At 40.2% G+C, this 26,795-nt stretch overlaps 1 protein-coding gene across 4 annotated transcripts in view; it reads left to right on the top strand.

Moving 5' to 3' along the window:
• Window positions 1–6,058: 6,058 nt before the first annotated feature.
• LIN9 (lin-9 DREAM MuvB core complex component) overlaps window positions 6,059–26,795 on the top strand; it is a 46,154-nt gene continuing 25,417 nt past the window's right edge. For 2 of the 4 annotated variants that reach the window (XM_071739768.1, XM_071739767.1), the window contains exons 1-6: window positions 6,059–6,183; window positions 13,701–13,733; window positions 15,365–15,459; window positions 18,845–18,949; window positions 20,774–20,907; window positions 23,390–23,515. In XM_071739768.1, coding sequence (XP_071595869.1) covers window positions 6,105–6,183; window positions 13,701–13,733; window positions 15,365–15,459; window positions 18,845–18,949; window positions 20,774–20,907; window positions 23,390–23,515 — 572 coding nt within the window. In that variant the 5' untranslated portion in view covers window positions 6,059–6,104. Of the gene's footprint in view, window positions 6,184–6,718; window positions 6,956–13,700; window positions 13,734–15,364; window positions 15,460–18,844; window positions 18,950–20,773; window positions 20,908–23,389; window positions 23,516–26,795 lie in introns of all 4 variants that reach the window. The other 2 variants (XM_071739770.1, XM_071739769.1) reach the window with 2 other exon arrangements.

Here is a 26,795-nt window from a genome sequence, read left to right as displayed (position 1 = left end):
ATGTTCCATGACATCCTGTGCTTTTTTCAGAGAAGAAATGTTGAGGAATGACTTCTGATCTAAATGTTAAACAACAAAAAACAGGAATTTGTGAATATTTAACTAACATGTTTAGCATGGCTGGAGGCTCTTGTTACATGAGGCTTGCAAATGTTAAGATAGTCCGTGCAGTTTATATGAGTTGGGTAAACTGAAGAAAAACAGCCTTGGCTTACTGATTGGCAGTCAATTTAAATTGTTTGTGATTTGCCCAAGTTCATACAAGAAAGAAGTGGATGCCTGAAAAAAAAAAAAAAAAAAAAAAGAAAGAGCACAGGTTACCCAATACAGTACTTTAGCCATAAACCAATCTCTGAATCAGTTGGTACAGCCTTCAATGAAATCCTTCCCACTTCTAGTCAGAGGGGAAGGAAAAAAACCCAAACCCACAAACAAATAATTTATAGATTTAAAAAGACCTCTGGACACATCAAACTTTCTTGATACCATAAAGTTGTACTTGTGCTCTTAAATGAGTCATGCTGTGTTTGTAACTATTGAGGTCTTTGCTTCCTTTGCTTCCAGCTTTCTTTCTGGAAGACTGTTCCAGACCTGTTATGAGTTCTGATGGAGTGTTTTTGTGGCCAGTTTATATCCCACTAATAAGTATTTTGTTTCGATTGCTTTTGTATGTGTAGTGAGGCCTGTAACTTTCTCAATTATACTCTCACTTGTGCTACACCCATAAAAAATTGTTTCCACTGTTGTAGAGTACACACATCTGATTAAAAGCTTCTGTCCTTTTACTTACAAATAAATACCAGTCCAGAAATTACAGTTTTGGAGATAGTGGTACCTATGAGAAGAAATGCAGATGTAGATCCCAGACAAGGTGACTTGCTGGTATTCATTCCTTACAGCGTGAAGGTAGTGTGTGGGCCAGCAGGCATTGCAATTTGCTTTGACAGAAAGTGAAATAAAAAAGTACAGTCAGAAGGCAAGAAGGCTTCATGGCATTCCAACAACTGAAAGGGGAAACTACTGCTTCTCCTGCCTCTTTGTTACACATTCTAATTCCATAATGTGATTAATGCAACAGGACTCAGGCTTTACAAGAACATGCTTCAGTGACTGAAGAGCACAGTCTTCTGCCAGCTGTCTCTGCTCTTCTTTGTACTACCACTACCTGCCTAGGAGAGGTGCAAAAATTACACCCTAGCCATCTGTCTCTGGGACTGTCCCTGCATTGTACTGACAAGACTCGGAATGCATTAATTAGTAGGTGGTGTAAACTATGTCTTATCATCTGCAATAATTAAGAAACAAGAGTGTGGAAGTGCTTTCTGCAGCATTTTCAGCATGCAGCAGTAGGAGCAGGTTGCCTAACATGACCCTCTGGGGAAGAGAATGGCATGAGTAAAGCCAGTTTAAAGATCTCCCTCTGTGAGGCAGGTGAGTCAGCAGTACCTAATGGCAGATTCTTCACAAATGGTTACAGTGGTGTAGGACTAATGTTTGGACTTGACCAACCATGATGATTCAATTAAATATTCAGTTAAATACATGTTCTCAGTCACCGTTCCAGTCTGTCAGAACCATTGTGTCATTTCCACATGACCAAAGTGCAAACCTCAAATTTGTGAGATTGGTAAAAGGACAAACTGAAAACAAGTATGTTTGTCTGCATATTGTCAGATGGCAATGGCTGTGGCTTTATCAAATTGGGTTGCAGTTTTGTGGCTTGGAAACAGCATGCATGGGAGAAATGAAAAACTACAATACAAAGATAACACGGCATTCATAAAAGGGCAAGATATAAAAGGTTGCTTATAGTAGGAATACTCATAATATAGTGTCACTAACAGTTGCCCTTTCATCACAGTGAATGGTAATAGCTATTGCTAAACATTTTCCAAATGCAGTTGTTGGAATGACATGAAGGAATACCCAGCATCGTGGTATTAGGAGCTGAATTATACCATCTGATCTAGTAATTTTTAAGGTGATCTGTAGGACATATTTGGGATGGGGGGAGATCTTTTTTTGTTTTTTTCATCTGTTTTCTCAATTTAGAAAATGCCTGAAAGGCATTGGGATTTTTGTTTTTCTCTTTGTTTTCCCTTCTAGAAACCCAGGCTCTGATGACTGCAAAATGTAACCGTATTGTAGAAAACTTTTCTTCTCCTTCTCTGAAAATCCCTTGTTGGGTGAAAGCTCTAGCATCAAGGTGGTGCTGGGCAACTGCTGCTTTCAGTACAATGAGATGTGATGACAAGGTTTACAAAGCACGTACTTCAAGGAGCAAGTTTTGAAAGCACAGGAGCAGGCTGTCGAAAGGCAAGCCCGTGGGGAAGACGACCGGTCTGGCTGAACAGGGAGACTTTGAAAGAAATTAGGATTAAGAAGAGGGCCTACCAATTATGGAAAAAAGGGCTTACTACTCAGGAGGAATTTAGGCATATAGTTAAGTTGTGTAGAAAGAAAATTAGAGAGACAAAGGCACAACTTGAACTGAATCTCGCCACCTCTGTGAAGGATAACAAAAAGTCCTTCTACAGATACATCAATGGCAAAAGGAGGGGCAAGGAAAACATCCATTCTTTACTGGAGATGGGCGGGAATATAGTTGTCAAAGATGAAGAAAAGGCTGAGGTATTTAACACCTTCTTTGCCTCAGTTTTCAACAGTAAGACAGGTTATCCTGAGGACAGCTGGCTTCTGGAGCTTATAGAAGGTGACAAGAACCTAAACAGCCCCCCTGTAATCCAGAAGGAAACGGTCAGTGACCTATTGAACTGCTTGGATCCCCACAAGTCTATGGGACCAGATGAGATCCACCCAAGGGTGATGAGGGAGCTGGCAGAAGAGCTCGCCAAGCCTCTCTCTATCATCTACCAACAGTCATGGCTCACTGGGGACATCCCAGATGATTGGAAGTTGGCGAATGTCACGCCAATCCACAAAAAGGGCAGGAAGGAGAACCCAGAAAACTACAGGCCCGTCAGCCTGACCTCAGTGCCTGGCAGGGTTATGGAACAGATCATCCTCAGTGTAATCACACAGCACCTGCAGGATGGGCAAGGGATCAGACCCAGCCAGCACAGGTTTAGGAAGGGCAGGTCCTGTCTGACCAACCTGATCTCCTTTTATGATCAGGTGACCCACCTGGTGGATGAGGGGAAGGCTGTGGATGTGGTCTACCTGGACTTCAGCAAGGCCTTTGACACCGTCTGCCACAGCATTCTCCTGAAAAAGCTGTCAGCCCACAGCTTGGACAGGGGCACTCTGCGCTGGGTCAGGAACTGGCTGGAGGGCCGGGCACAGAGAGTGGTGCTGAACGGTGCTGCATCCAGTTGGCGGCCGCTCACCAGTGGTGTCCCCCAGGGATCAGTGTTGCGCCCAGTTCTGTTTAATATCTTTATTGACGATTTAGATGAGGGGATTGAGTCCATCATCAGCAATTTTGCAGATGACACTAAGCTGGGGGGAAGTGTTGATCAGCTGGAAGGCAGGAGGGCTCTGCAGAGGGACCTGGACAGACTGGAGAGTTGGGCTGATTCCAATGGGATGAGGTTCAACACGGCCAAGTGCCGGGTCCTGCACTTTGGCCACAGCAACCCCATGGGGAGCTCCAGGATGGGCACAGAGTGGTTGGAGAGCAGCCAGACAGAGAGGGACCTGGGAGTCTGGATTGACAGGAAGCTGAACATGAGCCAGCAGTGTGCCCAGGTAGCCAAGAAGGCCAATGGCATCCTGGCCTGGATCAGAAACAGTGTGGCCAGCAGGTCCAAGGAAGTGATTCTGCCCCTGTACTCAGCGCTGGTGAGGCCACACCTCGAGTCCTGTGTCCAGTTCTGGGCCCCTCAGTTCAGGAAGGATATCGAGGTCCTGGAGCAGGTCCAAAGGAGGGCAACTGGGCTGGTGAAAGGACTCCAGCACAGATCCTATGAGGAGAGGCTGAGGGAGCTGGGGCTGTTCAGCCTGGAGGAGGCTCAGAGGAGACCTCATCACTCTCTACAACTCCCTGAAAGGAGGGGGTAGCCAGGTGGGGATTGGTCTCTTTTCCCAGGCAACTCTCAGCAAGACAAGAGGGCACGGTCTCAAGTTGTGCCTGGGGAGGTTTAGGTTGGACATTAGAAAGAATTTCTTTACTGAGAGGGTGATCAGACATTGGAATGGGCTGCCCTGGGAAGTAGTGGATTCTCCATCACTGGAGACATTTAAAAAGAGCCTGGATGTGGCACTCAGTGCCATGGTCTGGTAACTGCAGCAGTAGTGGGTCAAGGGTTGGACTTGGTGAACTCTGAGGTCCCTTCCAACCCAGCCAATTCTATGATTCTATGAATCTAAATCTTGGTGGTGAAAAGTGCCTTCTGTTGGTTGTGGATGTATCAGTGTTACCACTTTTAGCTGACTATTAACATACAACCCTTAGAATGGGGTGGGGAATCTATCTGAAATACAACAAAAGTGCTAGTGTCATTAACACATACTTTACCCAAGCCTGTGGTGGAGATGTTTCATTGAAGTGAAACATTGTACAGGATTTAATATTGCGTGGGTTTTTTGCCTTTCAAATAGTACAGATTATAGACAACAATTTTGTTGCTTCTTTATTATTATTTAGTGTTATGCCTATGCTGCTTTGCATCTCTCCGCTGTAGTTGCTTGGTTTGTGTGATGCAGTAGAGAAAGCTCTCACTGAAGTGTCTTAGGCCCTTTGGGGAAGGAAGGGTGTTTTAAAAGCCTTTCAAAATGAACTGGGAAAGGCCATGGAACTACATGCTATGATTTGCATTTTCTTTTTAACTTTTTTTTTTTTTTTCTTATACTCTACTACAATGTACATAGAAAGCCCTGGGGGAGTTTATAAAGGATTTTACCCTGTTTATACTCTTAGAAACTCACTTTTTTCCTCTTAAACACAAGGGCAACATTGGTTTTTTTAGTATATATTTTAAATGTTTCATAACATGACTTCTGTCCAGCGTCCCTCAGTCTGCTAGAGTGCCTTGTCAAATTTGAAAATTTGAAAATTAAGAACACAAATTAAAAACTAATATCCCAAGATATGCATTTTCTGTATTTTGCAAAACCCTTGGTTTCACCTAGATGCTTTTTAAGAGATACAAACAGGCATACTGTCCATTTTGCATTGCATCATGGTGCTGTTGGTAGTATGCTTAAGATGTGATCCTGACTCAGCCTTTGAACTTAAATTTTTGTATTTTTATATATTTTTTAAAAAGGAAATTTATTTTGATTGGTTTAAGTAGCATTAGGTACTGTTGTCAAAGCCTAACCCAGGTGCAGAGTCTGGTCCATAAGCATATAAGGTGTTTGTGGCTTACAATACTATCTTGGTGCTTAGGCTTCTTCCTGCAGAGGAATCTTTTTCTTTAAAATTCACTTGAGTGCAGAGACCCTAAGGGAACTACACAAGTAAACCACCTCTGCTGCTTGCAGAAAGGTTTCAGTTGTGATGGTTGGGGACTGCATTAAGTGTTGGCTCTCACACACACAGGATGGAAAAAAGTGAGACCTTGACCTTCAGCCCTTGAATTCGGTGAGCGTTTCTGGCGTTTCTGTCGACTTTCCAGGAAGAGTGCCACAGATCACGGCTGCACGGCCAGGACCGATTTTGCAGGGGCTTATATTCTTACCACTCCTCAAGTCTCACCTTTGCAAGCATTTTTGCTATGTGTGGGACAGCTAACAATGAAAAGCAGAGACACGGAAAATAAGTAGATTTCAGCAAAAAAATAAAAATCTTTTAACGAAGGAAGATGGGTGTAACATAGGGCATGCCTAAAGGGTCGGGTGAATCGTCACTTGGGACCAAGTGCCAGCCGCGGTCACCCTGCTAGTCTACGGCAGGCCCTTGGATGGACCGTACGGGCTCCGTGACGTATCCTCTCCCTCTTTCCACCGCCCTGAAGCGGCCCGGGCGGGACGCAGCCTCCGCCTCCTCCCCCTGCTCCTCCCGGCGCCTCCGCTCTGCCCCACACGCATTACCCGCTACCCTCCCCACGTACGCACGCACGCGCCCACCCAGCCGCCCTCCCGCTCGCGCCATCCCCTCACGGCAGCGCCGCCTCGCGCAGTCCCCCTTCTCCTCCCCCAGAATGCACCGCGCCAGGCAGCCTTTGAAAAAGCGGCGCGGCTCGTTCAAGATGGCGGAGCTCGATCAGCTGCCTGACGAGAGTGAGTAGCGCCCCGTTTACCCCCTGCCCGCCTCCGCCTCCCCCTCCCCTGTTCTCTGCGGGACACACGCGCTGCGCCGTGCCTCCAGCCCGCCTCCCTCCCATTCGTCGTGGGCGCTGTGTAGGGCCGAAGCCGGAGCTTCCTCCCTGGCAACCGGGCCGGCCCAGCCTCACCCCCAACCCCCCACCGCCACCTCCTCCCTCTCCCCTGCCGCTGCCTCTCCGGCGCGAAGCCGTGCCCCGTTTGTTGGCGTGGGGAGGGCGGAGGGCGACGAGCTCCCTCCCGAGGGTGCGACCCCCGTTGACCTCGGGGGTGCCGAGGCTGGATACCCCGCCCGAGTGAGGCGGCGGGGATGGCCGGCGTCACCTGCCGGGCGCGGCGCGGTGCAGGGGCGCGGAAACCGGGACTCGGGACGTGGAGGGGAAGATGTGAAGGAGTATGCGGGGTACACCTGACAGCCTGTCCTGGCTGTAGAGGTGAGGACAGTGCAGGGGAAGGGCCGAGTAGCCTGGTGCTCTTCTACCTGTCGTCCTAGGGGTTAAAGGAGAACCTAGGTATTCATAGCATGTGTTGTGTACAGCGTGAGAACTTCTGAAGGATTTGGAGGAGGACAGGGCTATACATACTGCATCTATGGGGCACTGATAGACGCAGAGGGAAGAGTTCAAAGATCATGTGTCAGTAGATGAAATTAGATGAAGACAGTACAAAAATACATGCTTGCATGCATACTTATACAGCTACACAGGGTGTGCATAAATATTCAATGTATGTGAGTATTAAGTTAAAACTTAGATGAGAAATATGCACACACTGCTGTATATATGGTTTCATGCGTAAGGTACTTCTGTATTATAGAAGAGAGTATTATTTAATGTCAAATGTCTATGCACTACATTGATATGTCTTCTTACAAAGAATGCAATAGAATTTAGTAATACCCAGTTTTACAAGTGAATAATTGAAGGTAGTTGTATGTCGGAGACAGAAAGCACAAAGGACAATACAGGCACATACAGGAGAAATTGGTCGTGTTCTTAATGTATTTTCTTCGTGCTCTTCAGCAGCACTGAAAGTTAGTGGTGGGACATTTTCTGTGTACTATGGATTCTAGATTAGTCATGACCATGTACCACAAGACACATGAGCTGCTTCCTGGAAGAAAAAAATCAAGGATTTCTTGTTAATCATTAGTGACAGAACAGAGTGGGATGATACAGATTTTTTTTTTAAGTAATGTTTTTATCCCTTTTTGTACTTCTATCTTGCTCTTATTACTCCTTTTACTTCTAGTGATTACACTATGCAGCAGTAGTGATTCTCAGTTTGAGAAACCACAGGACAGAGAAGACCATCGAATCTGCAACTGATATCTATCATGCTCTCATAATCACTGCTTTAAGGTCTAATACTTATTGCTGAAGACTGTGTCTAACCAAGGGAGATCTAGAGGATGACAGAGAAAAGGATGGATGTTGTGTCAGGCAATTTGTCTGAAGTGGCTTTCATCACAGAGAAGGGTATACAAGATGCAAAGAATGAAAGGTGGGAAGTATTGAGCCAGTGTGAAGTCTTGTAAATTCACAAGAGTTCTGTGGAGAGCAATATCTCTTATTGGAAGTGACTTGCAGAGTAGAGTAAGATTGGTAGAGAAATGCCTCTGCCATTTGTAGGTACTGTGGGCTCAACTCTTCTGAGGGGAAAAAGAATTCTGTTTTCTTTCTGTGGAGATTTTCTTGTATTGATCCGTATGTGAAATCCATTGTAAATCACTTGATTAGAACAAAAAAAGGAATTAGTGAAGGGTTTTTTTTCTTGATGGCTTCACTCTGTAGCCTTGTAGATTAAATTGACAATAGTCATGATGTAGCTGAATTTTGACAGTGTTTCAATTCAGTGGTTTTAAGCCCTTAGAAAATTACTCTGAGTTTTTACTAAATTATTTAGCAATTTAGGAAAATATATACACTAATAACCATTTATTTTTCAAAGTTATTATGACTGCTACTTAAAAAAAATATTTACTTGTGGAATATGCTAGAAGCTTTACATTTCTTTCAGCATCTGTTACTATCTGTTGTTCTATGTACAGCTCTAGCAGAACTGCTAGAAATAAAGCATTGTAAAGCTTTAGATGAAACTATTAATACATGCCAAGGTAAACTGAGGCATCTAGTAGTTTCAATAAACATACATGCATGAGGATAGACATATATTTGGTGACACTATTTTGTGCATCACCAGGTAAACTCATGAACGTATCAACTATTCTCTGTAAGATTCTGAGAGAGAAATAACTTGAACTCTTATTTCTGATGGCAGTATGTTGATCTTCATTACAGCTCCAACAACTCTCAGGAAAGAAAATGGTCAATATCCCTACATGGCTGGTGTCATTGTTTTAATCAAACAGATTTATGAAGGGTCCTTGTAAATTAAGGATAGAACTGACAATCTCAGTTTAGTACAGCTCAGTCATGTAATACCGTACCACATTAGAATCTGATTAATATAAGTCATGGACCAACTGAGACAAATGTAATTAATAATTAGCAGCATTTTGTTACTTATTTGATCTAGTTTCCCTCTTCACTATAATGGACAGTGTTTAAGTCACTGTTCCTGATTTTCCTTACCCATCTTCCAGAGAAGACACCATGTGTTTCAAGGTAACAGTGTGAAAAATAAATTTTTCATCTTTTGGCCGCCTTTATATTGCCTACAGTGGCATGAGTAACATTTGACAGGTCCATTGCTTTGCCTGGAACATATCCTAGAGAAGGGAGTGTGACTCAGTCAGAGTTTCAGAGGGTTTGCCTTGTGTTTCCATTCCTATTCTTTGCAATTTTAGTGAAGTGAATGTTTTCAAATTACACTGTAGCAATCACCACAGAGAGTTCTTTCATTTCTGTTCCTATACTTAAAATGGAGATATAAACTTAATCCTAATTGATATAACACTGATCTAATGTGGCTTTTAGTCTGCAACTTAATTTATAAGGGATAATAACTGTAAGCATTGCAAAATTGGTTTTGGACTCTTCCATGGTGATGTAAAAATAAGTTCCTAAAAAAGTTAGAATAGTTCATGACTACCAGACTTTCAGATGTATATATACACTCCATGTGAATTTTCTCCTGCACATTTTATAGTAAAGTAGTACACCAGAACTTAATTTTCACATAAGAACTATAAGTAAACATAGCATTCTTGGTGATGGTAAGAACTATGCAGTTTCACTTTCAAATTGATAATCTGATTAAGTGGAGCTTGTCCTGGAGTATTCTGGTAGCACCTACTTGCCCTACGGCAAGTTCTGTATTGCAGTTGGCCAGTGAATATTCCTTAGCCCAGGAATTAGATAAATGTAATGTTCACTGTTGTCTCTTATGTACTCTTTTTTTTTCGTTTGTTTGGGTTTTTTTCCGTGCTAAACTTACTTTTATCCCATTCTTCTCTAAAGCTGCCAGTCTCTCCATTTTTGATGGGAGGGTTCACACTAGCAACCTAACAAAATGAAGAAGACGACAGTGCATAAGTTTGCCAGCATTTCTTGTAGTTCAGGCCTTTTCTGACTATTGTTGCCAATGAAGAGGGAGGAATATAGTAACCTAGGATGGAGCAAAGTGTTGTGAAGAAAGAGCAGTTCTGTGGCAAATCCTCTACCTGAGAAATTCCAGAATATTGAGGGTCCCAATTGCAGAAGTACTGATAATAATTGGATTTATATCTTGGAGACAAAATTGGTTTCTGCAGACTGTTGTGTTGGTGCCTGATGAGTGACTAAGTTTAGTGAATACATTTCCCCTCTCTCTCACCACCTGGTAATTTTGCAGTGGAGGTTAAGCGATGGGCAGTTTTACTTCTGGAAACCAGTTGGCTGGCTATCTCTGTCTCAGCATAGGAAAGCAGTTGATAATTGTATTGGAGTGTGCATAATGCTGTCCTGACTTTTGCTGCTAGTCATAGTAATCTTATTTGTGGATTACTCAGTTATAAAGCACACACACTAAAGCTGAAGTGAGACTTTTAACAAAACAGACAACATGTGAAAATGTGGCTAAAAAAACCTGTCCTAGTCATGGTAGAGGCACAGCTCTTCTAGCACAGCAGAGACAAAAGCTGCATCTTGATGTATTCTTTTGTGCAAGCAAGAATGCCTGGAATCAGCTCTGTAGAACTGGAAGATGCCATTTTTTATAGAAGTCAAAACATGCTTAATTAACTAAATTACCATCACTATGGGGCTGCTTGTCAGGAGTAAACCACTGAGCTGCATCTGGGCACACTGTTCCTGTGCTGTAGATAGACAAACACCAAGTGGCAAGTGAGTCAGAAAGAAGCCAGACTGTACAGTGATGGGTGTCAAAATGTTAACCTTTTGCAGTACAAATAGTGAAAACAATATATTGTTGAATATCATATTTTTGGAGACATCAGTGGTAATGCTTCTAGGGGCTTGTGTTTTAGGACCGGCAGAAGAAGGGAAAGCAGAAAAAGGATCTTTCTGCATGGCCTTTTATGCTATGGATGGAGACTGCAGCATAAGGGCAGCACTTCCTGCAGAAATTGTTTTTAGCTCTAGCACAATCTTATGCTGTGGTTCACAGCCACCCTGCTTCTGCATAGCCAGTGCTCTTGGATGGCTAGAGAAAGGATGAGGAATACCTATTGCTACTATCATTTTCCAGTCCAAAGGTGCTGTGAGCCTAGTACCACTGTGCTCTGGACATTTGAGGAAAAAAGTCACCAGAACTGTATGAGATTAACCTTGAGCCTTCTCACAAGTGCTGTAGTTTGTGGCTGCTAAATAGTATCCACTTTTGTGTCACTATGGTATCAGCATATTGTCCATTGTGAGAATGCAGTGTTTAAAAAAGGGGGCGTTGGTATTGTGCTTACTGTCTGCACAAGTCCTGTAAAAGAGTTCACATAGCTAAAAAACTGACTTCCATTTAGTAGTTAAATTAGGATTTGGAAGTATACTGTCCTGGTTTGGGCAGTTTATTTGTAGGCTCATGACATGAGGGAAATACTCATTCATGCTTTAAGTGAAAAGTTATTGTTCATTTATTTATTTACATCTTCAACAAGCCCAGAGTTCGGGGGGGGGGCCTTACAAGCTACCCAAAGACACTTTTTCCTCTGATGCATGTTTTCTAAGCTTTCTTGAATAATCTATCCTTTCAATGGCAAATTTTCTGAGGTGCTTCCTCTGCTGAAACTACTTACGCTGTGCTTGCATGGATGAATGATCTCTTGGAGGGTCAGTGACTTGATCTGTAATAAAGTCATGTGTTTTTTCCTTCTTCTCTATTTTCCTTCATCTTGCCATTTTTAGTGCTGGTGATGTAGTTTAATTACAAAGGTTTTTGAGGTAGTCATGCAACCAATGTTAAACTGCTCACCTGTGTAACAATCTGGAGAGGAAAGGTTTTACATTATGTAGTTGTTTAAGTGGATAATAGAATTTTAGAATTTTCTATATTGATTTATATATACTCCTTTTTTACATTAGTAAAATCAGTAGTTATCAAACATCCCTTTGGTTGCTTCTAACCTTTTTATTCAAAATTGTAATCAGCTGTTACAAATTAATTACAAAGAAAATCTGAAAACACTTTCACAAATGTAATGTGTTTGTTTCTGTTTTTAAATTTTAAGATCAACTGTTGACAAGCTGTATTTAAACTGATTTGCTTCACTTGAGTACTAGAAATATATACCAGGCTATCTACAGCTGCCTGTATTGAACTGCAGTCATATTCCACCTCTTTTGTGTGGGCACTTCATCTACTGCCCTGCTCTGCAGACCCATCAGTTTAATGGTTAGCAAAGGATCTCGGCAATTTCAGCTATGAGAATGACATCAACCCCAATGTAAAGATTTTAAAAAATATATAAGATCTGTTGCCTCTTTCCAAGTTGTTTCATCTCAGTTGTTGGTCTACTCACCCGTGACTTAATTGGTTGGACCTGATTCACTGGAGTGAGATGGTCAGATAAAGTAGACAATGATTTTACATATGGTCTTACAGATGAAATGCCCTAGATCTTTTGGAATAGTGATCAGTTCTGAAAAGCCAGCATCTCCTACATTTGACAGTCCTGATGACTCTGCTTCTGCATCTTCTTCTCCTATGACATGTATTTTCCTCATGTTCTTAAACTGTTCTTAATTTATTAATTCCTGCATGCATTTCTCACCATCCCTTATGTTAATTAGGAGGGCCCACTAGTCCTTCCTGTTACTTTTAAGAACAGCGTTCTTGGCAGGGATACAGGGTATCCCTGTATGCAAGCACAGTGTGTAGTATCTGATTATTAGTAGGAAATAAAAAAAATATTTAATCCTGTGACAGCTTACTTACAAGAGCTGAATTCACTGTGGATCAGAAACAAAAATAATATGCTGAAAAAATAAAGTAACTTGGGTGTTTTTGCCATTGCTGCACCTGTATTCTCTTCAACAGAGCACCCCAAACCAGAATGCTCTGTTCTATAAAGGGGACATTCATTTTTTGGCTCTGTGATATTCATTAGGATGCATCCTCATAGTGCCAAGGATATCTGTCACTGTGAAGTTTATCGTGTTAGGACCTAAATACAATTCAGTTTCTTGTGAAAAGGGATTACCAGACCTTTGGAGTTGGAAATGTTTTTGGAACAGCTGTTCCAAAGAGAAACTGAAGGGAGAGAGCAGGGAAAGTGAGGAGAAGAGGGTTCAATGCAAGGACTGTTTGCAATGCTGGAACATAACTGGAAAAATAAAGTTGATTTGAGAGGAAAGCATGAATCTGTAGAAGCATTTTCATGCAGAAATATAGTGTAGTAGCTCCAAATTCTTAGACATTTGAAAATTCCAGAACTTGAAGGCACTATTCAGACCCAAATTTGTCTTTTCTGGCCACGATTTCAATAGTTCAAGCAAACTAAGAATCTTGTCTGCATTTATACTATCTCAGTCTGCTGCCTTTCTGAAGTAAAGAGGTTCCAGTAGGGGGCAATGAACTATCCATCTGTACTTGTAAACCAAACTTACTTACAGAACATAAACTAGTGCTTTTGCGTAAAATTTTGACATTGAAGAATTCTGGATTGGTAGAAACAATTTTTTTTTAAGTGCTACTGTCTCCTTGTATAATACATTTGCAGCTGCAACAAACATTCACCTGTATGGAAGTATGTAGTTTAGATTTAAAGCTTGTTCAGAATTTTAAAGCTTTTCAGAATTTGTGTTTAATAAAAGTGCTTGGCATCTGGAGCTGTTTTGTAGATTTGAAATTAAAGAAAAAACCAAAACATGAATATATGCTTTCAAGATCTACTGGATAATACATATTGCTATACTTAGTGCCACGAAGGGCACAGGGCACAGAGGATTCACTCATTTAGCTGTGAAACAGTTATTACTACAGTTCTACTTCCTCCATGAGAACTAACTAAGAAGACTCTGTATAGGTTGCATGGTTTGAAATAACTTTTGATTTATGTGAACTTTTGATAATCTTTGCAGGTTCTTCAGCGAAAGCACTTGTGAGCTTGAAAGGTAAGCAATTAATGTGTAATTTACTTGTACCCAATCTGACTTTCATGTGTAATTTCTAGCTTCAGAAAAATCAACAAAATAGTACTGAAGAAGGTTTTTTTTGTTGAAATGTTATTTGTTTTATTGTGTATATTCTTTAGATTAATAATCCTTAGTGGTTGAAGCTACCTACATGTGTTGGTGTGTATTTTGACACTGCTCTTCCAAGTGAAATTCCTGAAATGTGTTTTTAATTTCTAAGTACTGCCTAGGCATTAGGTTTGATGAGAAGCTTGAGGCAATTTTTCCTCTCTTGAGGATGAGACAGGAGAAGGATTCTTAGCAAGACCTGTAAATATGTCAATTTACCTTAGGAAGGAATTTCACAGTCTCCTTGTGTTTTATGTTAGTATGTTGTAGCCTAAATAAAAAATCTGTTTCTTATATATTTTTCTTTTAAATATTCTTAATATTTATACAAATTCAGAATTATATGAGTAGAGGTCAACATCTTGATGTCCAAATGGAGAGCAGTGGCAAGTAGTGTCCCTGTCTCTGGCAAAGATGTTAAAGAGCAACAGTCTCAGTACCGACCTACTTGTCACTGGTATTGGTTAACTAGGAGAATGTTCTTGAAAAACTCCCAGCATCTTCCTTACGCTCCATGGAAGCTTCCTGTGGGATCCCTTCCAAATGAGGCCCGAGGGAGCTGAAGTTTGCTCTTGTAAAATCTAAAACCTTTGTTCTTGACTTAACCTTCATTACGCTCAGCAGTATCACAAACTGTGGTCACTGCAGCCAGGTGTGTCACTAACCAAGCAGGTTTTCTTGGTTAGTGAGTAGTAAGTCCAGCTGTGCCTGGTTGGCACATCCAACATTTGTGTGAGGAAGCAGTATTCTACATATTCAAGGAACTTGATTGGTGTTAGGTGAGCTGAAGTGTAGCTCTTCCAACAAAGGTCTGGGTAGTCTCCCGTAAGGGCCACATTTTGTTGACTTAAAGCTTGCCTGATTGATGCAAGTATCGCTTCATTGATCACATCATCTTGGTTTGGGGGTCAGTAACAGATGCCTAGTGTAAGGTTACCCTTGGGGACAACTGCTCTGATTTTGTCCCTTCCAACCAAAACTATTGTACTATGATATTGCCCAACAATAAATGTTTATGTATTACAAGACTTCCGTTCCACAAGCAAGAAAGCATGCTCTGTTGAATACATTGTAATTAATAGAATATAATTTTACTTAACTTGTAGGTGAGCACCCAGTTAGCAAATTTTTAGAACCAGAAGGCAGTACGCTCTTGCAGATTTTTAGCTTCTCCAAGTTTCAGTTACAGCCTGTCTAGCTTTGTGTCTAGCTGGCTGTGGAAGTAACTGATGGTGGAAAAGGAGGTATCAAGAAATCTGAATGTTGTCAGGATTAAAAAGATTTTTTTTGCATTTTTCCTTGTACTAAATTTTTTTTTTAATTAGAGTTCAGAACACATTGATAAAAATTCTGAAATTTAAAATCCATTTGTAAATAAACTCAAAGATTTGCAATTAACAAAAATGTAATAGTAGTTGATGATGTTATACTAGCTCTTGGATTATATGTGTTTTAATATAACACACATGTATATGTGTAATGATGACATTTTTTCACAACAGAGGGAAGTTTATCCAGTTCATGGAATGAAAAGTATAATTCTCTGCAGAAAACACCCATTTGGAAAAGCAAGAATGCTGGTTCTTCAGTGGAAATGGTAAGCAATAAAAGACAGCTTCAGGATTGCTAAAATATCATAAAGTGGATCAAATCTAAGGTTCAGAAAATTATTTTGTATTTAACTATGTCCTTTACATTAAAATTTGAATACAACATAAAACATTTTATAAATTAATAATCAAACAGATTAAATTGCTTTCCCTGTTCAAGAGAGCTTGTAATAGTTTTCTCTTATTTCTATAAAGCAAGTACTGTGGGAAGTGTTTGTACTGTATCCCCCACCTTGAACTTGAATTGCCATTTCTGATTAGCCTTTTGTTTTATCCCATATATTATGTCACTTATAACTATGTCTGAGTGCCAAAACATACAGAAAAGGAAGGGAAAATGTCATACTGGACTTCCATCATTCTGCCTTTGGGTTGGGAGGTTTTAATAAAAATAAAGGAATGTCGTTGAAAAATTGCATAATATTCTGAGAGGTCTTACAGGAGATCTTACATGAAAGGAATGAAAGGTGATGCTCCTGCAGTGTCCAAGGTCATGTGTCTAGTGTTTGGGTTGACTGTATTTCTCTCTCCTTTCTGAAATATTGTTGCTTTCCCCTTTGAGCATTTCTTGATTACTGTCAACCTCCTCTACTTTACTGAATCAAGTGATGTAGGTTTGGTTTTACCACTAGCTATATGTTACACATTGCCTTGTTTGTCTACATCTGTAATACTGTGTGTGCTGTTTACTACAGCCTGGAGAGTATATGAAATATTAGTCTCAATTGCTAGGGAGATCTTTCTCCAATACTCTTCTTGTGCCACCTTCTTCTGCAGTAATTGTGGCAAACTTGCCAGCTGTCACCTCTTTTTTATTCAAATTATTATATTTTATGAACTGTTTGCTTACTGGAAGAGAAACCTTACGTTTGAAAACTCACATTATCCTGCTCTGCTCATCTATAATGTTATCTGAGCAGCATCCAGTAGTGCATTGAGCAATGTGACTAACATCTGTCATAAGTAGCTTATTCTGTGATCTTGTGCCTTTAGAGGGAAACTTACAGAGAGAAAGTATTTTGCTTGGATTCACCCAAGTATATATACATACATGTTGCTTATGCTGGAGAACTTAATGTCTACAGAATGCAGTTCCATAGTCACCAAAACCATGTGATGGCCCTTGATTCCTGCAGTTCATGTCACAGTTTTCAGCTGTTCCCCAGGAAAGTTAATCTTCTGACAGAAACAAGCCTTACTGGTAAATGAGAAGAGGACATATGCTAAAGAACTGAAGTCATTAGCCATAGCATTTTTACAAAAACTTTGACAATCTTCAGGTATGCTGGCTATAGGTATTAAAAACAAGGAGTCAAACTGTGAATGTATTCTTTAGAAAGCTGGAAGCAAGATCACATGAGATTCTGATGTGTTAGCAGTGACTCATGTTGCTGAGATGTGATGCCATCTTTTGTACTAGTTTGAATTCCCTGAACACTGGAAGTTGTTTTACAGATGTGTTGTACTGTGGGTTGAAAAATCTTTCCAAAAATGCCTAACCTGTTTAGCTACCTCTTTGCAACACTTGTTACTTTTTTCTTGTGTGAGGCAAAGGCAATCCAGAGTGCTGAAACACTCCTATGGTTTTGGGTAGTTCCTTGGAACAGAATTTGGAAGGTTCTTTTGAGGTTTGCAAACAGTTCTCTTGATCTGGATCATAGCCTTAGCATAAGGCTGATGGCACTCTTAAGTTTTGTCTAGATTGTTCTAGCATATGGCTTACTGTGGTGGGACATGCTTTTCATCAGCTATAGCATCAGAAAATCAGGAACTGTGTAGAAAAGGTATTGTAATTGAAATTTAAAATTGTTCTTAAGGTTTAGTGAATTGAAAGAGGTGAAGAGAGAAACACAACAACCATAATAGCTAATATGATAAACTAATTGCTGCGTTAATGCAATTTGGGCACCATCTAATTACCTTGCCAATATAAGGTCTCTCTGTTCAGTGTGTATTTCTCTCCTGGTTTGTAACATCTACAAGGAATGGATGTTTTGTTCAATGTACTGAATGCTGTGCTGTGTTGTTGGGCACATACAGGGAACTACTGTTACTTAAATATATTTGTGTAGTTATATTTATGAAATATGTATAATTTGGAGTAAGAAAGGCACATTTCCCTGGTAAAGCTTTAGCTGTTCTCATGGCATGGGAAGACAGATTTTTACTTTTTTTTTTTTTTTTGCTACAACTAATAGACAGTATTACTTTTCAAACAGCTACTTTAATCAGTCACAAACTTATATTTTTCAAGTGTGAATGCTTATTACTGAGGTTTTATTTTGCTTTGTTGATTTATTTTGTTTCTGGCTCTTATTAAGGGCTTATCTTTGTCATCAGTTTCTTTCCCATTATGGGTGTTGTGGATTTCATACCCATACCAATTTGTAGCAATTTCACAATCTGTATTGAAAGAATGGAAATCTGCATTTGTTCTGCACTTATTCATCATCTTTGTAAATAATTTGAGGTACAAGGCACATTACAGGGTGCAGTCTTGGTATTCTGCAACGGAGACACATTTCTGTTGTGGCTGGCTTCTGAGCAGGATCATGAAAAGGAAAAGCTTCTTGCTCTCAGCATTGAACAGCCACTTCTAGCTTACTGTTTTGTCCCCATTCAAAGCATGAGGTTTTTTGTCATAGGGTAAAATGTTGAGGGATATCTAAATGAAAGTATTTTTTTCATTACGCATATTTGCAACATGGTTTCTTGTTTTCAATCAGCCTTCTAATTCTTTGAGCTATAACATATTAACACACAAATTTTAGTTAGCATAAATTCTAAATTTTCTGATATTTTCATATAACTTATTCAATCTTTAATTTCTTCAGACTTCAGCTTCTTAGTGTTTTGCAGTGAGTTAACAAAAGAGCAAACCCACAGCACTTTCCTAGACTCGTAAGAAATACTTTCAAAATATATTGTTAGTGTTTTTATTGAGAACATACCAAAACTAATACTCTATTTTAATTAATTTTTTTTAAATCCAAAATTCAGAGCAAACTGTTTATCAGAGGTGCCAGTAGCCAAAACAAGGTCTATTTTAAGCCTAGATACACAAGTGTTTAGACACCTGACTCCTCTGGAAACAAGTTGGAGTTAGGGTCTAAATACTTCTGTGGCACAGGGCCAGCAGTATAGTAATGCATTATAGTTAGCACTGGAAAACCTGGAATCTTCAATTCCTTCTTCTCTTCTCTCAGCCCTTGCATTTGTAACTGCTAGGAGGCACTATTCATTGTGTGTCATGTCTTAAAACCAATAGGTGGCTAGAGAAAGGGCATTCCATTTCTCTCACTGAATTCTGTGCATGAGCAGAGAAATCAGACTTTTTTTCTTGTAATTCATTTTTAATTTTGATACATGCAGCCCTTCAGAAATTCAAAACGGAGTCGGCTCTACTCTGAAGAAGATGACAGACAAATAAACACAAGGTCACCCAAAAGAAATCAGAAGGTTGCGATGGTTCCACAGGTACCTACATGTATGCAGATATTTTTCGCAAAAAGGCATAGAAGCCTATCTGTGTTAACTGAAAGTTAGAATACTTTTGTTTTTTAAGTTGCATTATCAATTTATGAATATTCTTGTCAGGAAAGCTGTTTCTAGGAGTTAGCCACAATTCAAAGCACACGTTTCACTTCCTTACAAACTGGGTTCCTCAGTTTGTTTACATGTGTACCTGTTCTTTTTAATTCTGGACATAAGCATACAGAGCTACAAAGGATTCCAGACTGATCACCTATCTTGCTCCCACAAACCATCATATCCTGCAGTCTACATAAATTTAGTTTAAAACTGACTAGATTTCTTGCACTGACTACATAATTTAGAAGGCTGCAATGGAACTTAATGTATTCTAATAGTTAGGAACTTGTTCTAGGTTTGTAGCCTAAGTATATTCATGGCCATCTGCACCTTCATGATCCTGTAATGATAATGTTCTCCAGGTCAAGCAGTTTGTTTTTCTACTCCTCCACTTGACTGTCTACACCTTGATATAGCATGAAAGAGCAGCTGTAATTTCTCTAAGCCTTTATGTGCTACACTAGACAGGGCAAAATCTGTAGAGCAAAATCTCAAAAGAATTTGTATCCAAATCATTTTTCTGTACCATCACCTTACAAGCCTGAATTTGTCACACTGAAAAGTGGATTGTTGCAAAACTGGTCTTATTTGTCTTCAGAACTACAGTGTGCGGTGTCAAACAGGGAAGACTTAGGAGTTGCTGTTTTGATGACTCCATTTTGTCACTGATTAGGACATTTATCTGTGTTTCTTGCCATGATTTCTAACAGTAGAGACTCTTGGATAATGTTCTAAGCCTGCTTGGTTTATACTTAGATGTCTGGTTGAGGAGGTCTAGTGATTGCTAGACAAACATTTCTATCTGTAGCTCACAGATCTTGCTGGAGTGCTAGGCTTTGTTTCCTTGAGTTCCAGGGGGAGAAAGGAGACCTGTATTCAGAAGGTAGTGATGAAGTGCAGCAAGAGCCAGAAAGGTCTACCTTATGTTATATTGGTGCTACTAACGGCCAAAATACTTTTTAACATTTGAGAAAGAATACCAACTGGTTATGGCATGGGTACATATTCTCAGAAAGCTATTATTTTGGGGTTTTTTTGAAAGCGAGTTTTTCTTTCTGTCAGTTAAGACAGCCATTCCTGGAACACAATTACACAATTATTTTTCTTCTGTCTTGTTTAAACACAGATCTATGTATTATGCATGTTATCTAGAAGTATCTTTTTTTGCAATTTACAAAATAGTTTTCAAATGTAGTTAAAACTTGATTGTTTTTGTCCACGCTACTTACACCTGCAGTTTGCGGTTTTCTAAAAAGTGGACACTTGCTGTATGACATTCCTGTGCAAGCTTTCATCCAACTGAAGAACAGTTAGAAAGAGTAAAAGCATGAATGCAAATGAGGCATTGCTGGCATCTGAGCCAGATCACCTGTGGCATCATAAGGCAGTGTTCAGTGGTGCCCCAAACTTGTGAAGTTTTGTGTATTTTAGTACTATGCTATTGTTACCACTAATGTAGTTTAAGTGTTGCAAAGTGTTTCTTTTAGAAGAGCTTTGTGTGGAGAGAATTTGTATTGATTCTACTGAAGGTTGCCATCTGGTTACACTTGATTGCACTGCTGATACAACAAAATATAATTAAACAACATGTTCAATTAAAATGTAACTATTATTAATGTGCCAACTTTTTTCAATAAAATTTATTTTCATTATTCAGATATTGAGGAATTTTAGAGTGTATTTATCTTTTTCCATTATTTTATTATATAGAAGTTTAATACAACAATGCCAACACCAGACAAGAAAGTATCACAGAAGATTGGTTTACGGCTTCGTAACCTGCTGAAACTTCCCAAAGCTCACAAGTGGTGCATATACGAATGGTTCTATTCAAATATAGATAAGTATGTTTGTTTTATATAACTCTATAATTTGTATAATTTTATCTTATTAGTATAGAAACAAGTAATTTTCTGAAACTGAGCTGCTTCTTCATGTAGATGTTGATTTAAGTTATCTGTTCCTCACCATCCTGTTTTTATTGTGATCACTAACAGAGCTGCAGGCTGTGAATATTCATCTGTTGTCCAGATATTAGCATCCTTCTTGAATCTCCTATCTTCTAGACTGTTTCTGCAATTTGTACCTCAGTCTTTGCCACTTTTTCTCTTAACACCACTAGCAAGGTTGGGTGAATTGTTTAAATAACTATTTATATTTAGCTCCTAATAATGAAAACTTAATTTCAAAAAGCAAAAATCATTAGTGATTTTTAAAATTGCTTTTCCTTCGTAACTTATTAATTATTGCTGTGGCTTTTTTCCTTAACAGAAGGCAGACATGGCAACAGAAAAACATTTTAGGATGTGTTCATTACGAACAGAAAAATTACTTGTCCATTTTCCTTAGTTTTAAATTCATCATCTGTAGTATTTCATTCCTTCAAAAGAAGTAATCTTTTACATGGTTTATTTTTCCCCTTACATGAAAAAAAAAAATCCTAAACCCTACTTGCCCCTAGTAGTCAATTTAATATGTGACACTTAAAATTATTATTTTTACAACAGTCCAAGAACTTCTAGCTTATTCGCAAAGAATTGTCTGAGGAACAAGTCTATCAGTCTATCTGTAAGTCTATCAGAAGACTAGAATTTTAGTTTATCAGATAATTCTGAAAATCTCATCAATAGTTATCAATGTATGCCTGTAATGCTAATAAAATATGATCGTGTTAGGATACTAGAGCGTATTTTACTAAGAAGCTACATACCTTTGGAAGAAAAATTTTCATCCATGTTGTTTTGAGTAATAAGATCTAGACTTAATGAGAAGCTTAAAGAGGTTTAAGGCATAGTCAGTTGTCATTGGCTCATTGTATAAGTCAACACATTTTAATCAAATTGTCTTGTCTAAAATTGAAATCGTCAGTTTAAATGTCATGTCTACTATAAATTTTTGAAATATTTTAATCTTTTGAACCATCATTTGTGGTTATTGGATTATCAAAGCTGTGTCAGTTGGATTCTCTCTCTGCTACTGCAGAGGACTGTTTTCTGTAAAATCCAATTGAGTTTTGACACAGAGAGGCTTCTGAAGAGCTGCATACTACCACAGTGATCATGGGCCCTCAGAACCAGATGCAGCTGTAGTGTGCTTACACCATTTCCCAGAGCTTCCAGTCCTGTTGGTACTGTGGATCTACAGTTTTCCTGCTTGGGGACAAGCAAAAGTAAAAACAAGCAAGCAGGGATTCTCTTTCTCCCCCAAAACCCCAAAACACCTCAAAACACATAGACATCTAACATTAGTAGCAGTAAATCTGGATAAAATAAAACTTTGTTTTATAGACTTCCTTGTCTGTTTCCTGAGCCTCATTAATCATCCTTTGTGCTTTTCTTTTTCAACTTCATGTCACAAATCCTTTTACTGCAACAATATTCTCATCCATTATTGCCCAAGTTTCCTCTCTATGCACCTGTCTTCTTTCCTGTTACCGCACATAATTAAAAGCAATGTTGCTTCTAAGATCTCTTTGTTCTGTGCTTGGGGATATTCTTCTCCAAATGCCAGTGTCCTGTAGACAGTGGAGAAAAGTGGCTTTATCTAGGATGCACTTCTTTTGTTCTCATCAGGTGAGATCTATTTTAGTTGCATACAGTTTTTAATGATTAACCTGCCATTAGACCAGCATATCAATTCCTACTCACTTATCCCTTGAGCCCAAGAAGAATATGGCAGTGATAAAACACAAGAGATACAGAGAGGTCATAGAATCAATGAGAAATTCCTAAGTTTTGTAGGTAGGTTCTCTGAACTGTCACTTCATCTTGAGGTCATGGTGTGATATAATAGAAGTCTCACCTTTATGGTTGTAGGAAATGACAAGCTCGGTTAATTTCCTGTGTTTTTTGAACCCTCTGTTGTGAGAATTTGGGTTATAACTGAATGAATTAATGAAAAAGGTACTGTTTATTTCTCAGTGTCACATTGTCTCTTCCTTTATTCTCAATACTTCACCATATCTTTATTGTTTCCTTCACTGTTTTGCAACATCCTGACGACACAGCATTGGCTTTGCTGAAGTTCCATTTGGTCCCTTTATGTACATTGCAAAGCAGGATGTATATATATATTTTGCTGTATTAACAAGAGAGAGTAACATTTTTAAACATTGTTGATGGTAAGGCTCAAGTAGAAAAATAGACCATGTAATCTTTGTTTTCAGTTGAGTTTATTTCAGGTTAAATTTGTCCTTTGGATTAGGACTATCTTGTTATATGACTAAATTATACTTTTTGTTTTCAATGTATTTCTTATAATGGCTGTCTTGTGGAATCTTGGGATTTACTATGTGTAGTTAAAAGAGAACCAATTATGTTTCAACAGACCACTATTTGAAGGAGATAATGACTTCTGTATATGTCTGAAGGAATCTTTTCCAAATCTGAAAACAAGAAAATTGACGAGAGTAGAGTGGGGGAAAATCAGACGATTAATGGGAAAACCACGGAGGTAATTTTGGTGTTGTGTTTTTTTGTTGTTGGTTGGTTGGTTTGGGGGTTTTTTTGTCGTGTTTTTTTTTTTTTCCCCTTTATTTTTCAGTGCTGTCATGCTTTAGCAGTTTGGGCAGATGAAAAACATAGGACAGAATTCCTCTCTATTCTCCCCCCACACAAAGGGAAGATAAAAGGGCAATAAAGACTGGAGACCTTAAGTTGGAAACTGAAAACAATTAAAGATTTTACTAACACAAAGGAAAGGTAAAAACATAAAGGGTAAAGTAACAAAAAATACAAATACATACATATATATATGTACAAGCTGATAGAAAACAGGTGGCTAGCTGGCAGTAACAAACAGCAGCACAGCCAGCAGGAAGCAGGAGGAAAAAGAGGGAGGAGCTGCTGACTTTCTGATCTTTATTATGGAGTATGGCAGGAAATGGGAGGGAATAGATCCCTCCCTTTGTGTTCCACCCCTCTCAGAGTCTGAAAGCCCTCCTGCTTTAGTTTCGCCTGTTCAAACTGTGATATTCCACCCCTTATTCCATTCCATTTTTCTCCATACTCATTCATCTGGCGATGCTCTGTCTTTAAAGAAGATTTTTGTTAATTCCAGGCTGCAGATGCTCATCATGGCAGTTTCTCAAAGCAAGACAGATGGTACAGGATCTGCGGGGTTCATGCCCCCACATGCTGCAAACTCTTCCTGAGACTCTTGGACACCACTGCATTATCCGGGGGAAAAAAACACTTAATACAACTAATTACTTACAAAGTGAAACTAGATGCTCTTGGCTAGAGTTAGGTTTCCCTGTGGTAATACAATGGACTTCCCCGTCCTCCTGCATAAGCCACAAGTGTGCCCTGGACCTTGAGCAGAAACAACCCCACGGACAGGTTTCTCTTTGCCCAAAGCAGGATAGACCCAAACAGTTTTTCCCAACAGGTTCTTCTCACACACAACAGGGACTTTATCCCCATCCACTGTATGTAGATGGTCTGATTGAGCAGGACCAGCTTGATTGATAGATTCCCCCAGTGTTAACTAGCCAGGTGGCTTCTGCCAAATGCATATCTGTTTTTTAAAGTCGCACCACCAGTTGCTTTCAGGGTAGTTTTCAGCAAGCCATTGTAGCATTCATTTTTTCCTGATGCTGGTCCATGGTAGTGAATATGGTATATCCACTGTACACCATGCTCTTTAGCCCAATTGTCTATGAGATGGTTTTTGCAATGAGTCCCATTGTCTGACTCAGTCCTTTCTGGGGTACCATGCCACCACAACACTTGCCTTTCAAGCCCCAGGGCAGTGTTAGGGGCAGTGCCATGAGGCACAGGAACGTTTCCAACCACCCAGTGCTTGCTTCAACCATTGTGAGCACAGAGGGTCTGAGGGAGTCTGATGGCATCAATCTGCCAGGCCTCTCCAGACTTGTATTTTCACCAATGTCCCCTCTACCACAAAGGTTTTAACTGTTTAGCAGGAGGAGCATTGCCTCAGTACCAATCACTTCTGAAGTGGCTCGAACTCCTTCATAAGCAGCCAATATTTCTTTTTCAGTTGGAGTGTAATTGGCCTCTGAACCTTTATACTGCTGACTCCGAAACCCTAGGGGTCAGCCTCAAGTCTCATTATGTGCTTTCTGCCAGAGGCTCCAGATGGGACCATTATCACCAGCTGCAGTGTAGAGCACATTTTTAATCTCCTGTCCTGTTCAGACAGGTCCCAGGGCCAGAGCATGGACTGTCTCTCATTTTATCTGCTCGAAGGCCTGTTACTGTTCAGGGCCCCATGTAAAACCCTTTTTCTTTCAGGTGATGTCATAAAAGGGTTTTACAATCTGAGTGTCCCCAGGAATGTGCATCCTCCAAAATCCCACTGTACCCAAGAAGGTCGGTGTCTCTTTCTTATTAGTGGTACACAACATGGTTGCAGTTTTGCTGACCACACCCATAGGGATGTGCTGGCACCCATCTTGCCATCTAACTTCCAGGAACTGGGTCTCTGGCAGGTCCCTTGACCTTGCTTGTTTTTATAGCAAAACCAGCTTCTAGTAGTATGCAGATTACTTTCCTGCCTTTTTCAAAGACTTCTTCAGCTGCATTACCCCATACAACAATATCATCAATGTATTGCAGATGATTTGGAGCTCCACCCTTCTCCAGCGCATTGTGGATCAGTCCATGGCAGATGGTGGCACTATGCTTCCACCCCTGAGGCAGTCATTTCCAGGTGTACTGGAAGCCCCTCCAGGGGAAAGCAAATTGGGGCCTGCACTCTGCTGCTATAGGAATGAAGAAAAACATGTTATCCATGTCAATAGTTGCATACCATTTGGCTGCCTTAGACTCCAGTTCATATTGAAGCTCCAACGTATCTGCGCCAGCAGTACTCATTGATGGTGTGACTTCATTTACACCACAGTCGTCCACACTTAATCTCCATCCTTCATCAGGCTTCCACACTGGCCATATAGGACTTTTGAAAGGTGAGCGAGTCTTGCTGATCACTCTTTGGATCTCCAATTATCAAAGAAGATTTTGTATGGGGAGCAGGGAGTCTGTTGGTATGGTGCTGCCAATGATGTAGTGTGATAGATGCAGTTGGTACCTGCTGTTCCTCTACCTGCTGTTCCTCTACCTTCATCAGGCCCTCCATCAGTCATTCAACACTTGGCAGACAGTTGGTCAATGCCCTCAGTTTCCACAGCTGCCACATGAAAGAAAGTCTGTATCAAAGATGCACAGAGCATCTGGGCCGTTCGCTATATGGTTTGTCTCCCAGTCATTTCTGGTTGGGCTCAGTGCAGCCTCCACTGCAGTCAGTTCTTGAGACCCTCCTGTGACTCCAGAGCTGGTAACAGAGTCTGCTTCTTTGTGATTTGATGGTAGCAAAGTGCACTGTGCACCAGTGCCTACCAGGGCTCTGTATCTCTGTGGTTCTGCTGTGCCAGGCTACCGAATCCACACCATCCAGTAAACTCAGTTACCCCTCTCCTCCACCTGGCTGGAGGCAGGGCCCCTCTACTGCTGAGTACAGCACCCACACTGAACAGAAGGATTTGTGTGGCAGACTGGACCCTCACTGTTTCTTCGTTGACTCACAGTTGGGTTGGAGACCATCTGTTGGGGCCAGCAATGGGTATTCCCTGGGAGACTGGAGTGGCCATCCTTCTGGAAACACTACCCCCAGTGGTATTACCTTGCAGCTCCTGTACTCAGGCACACAGGGTAGCAGTGGGTTTGCCATCCCATATACTCATGTTTTCACCAAGGTTACATAGAGTTGA

The sequence above is a fragment of the Heliangelus exortis genome, chromosome 3 (assembly GCF_036169615.1).
Source record: "Heliangelus exortis chromosome 3, bHelExo1.hap1, whole genome shotgun sequence".
NCBI classification, from domain to species: domain Eukaryota; kingdom Metazoa; phylum Chordata; class Aves; order Apodiformes; family Trochilidae; genus Heliangelus; species Heliangelus exortis.
This window is presented reverse-complemented; position numbering and strand designations above follow the sequence as displayed.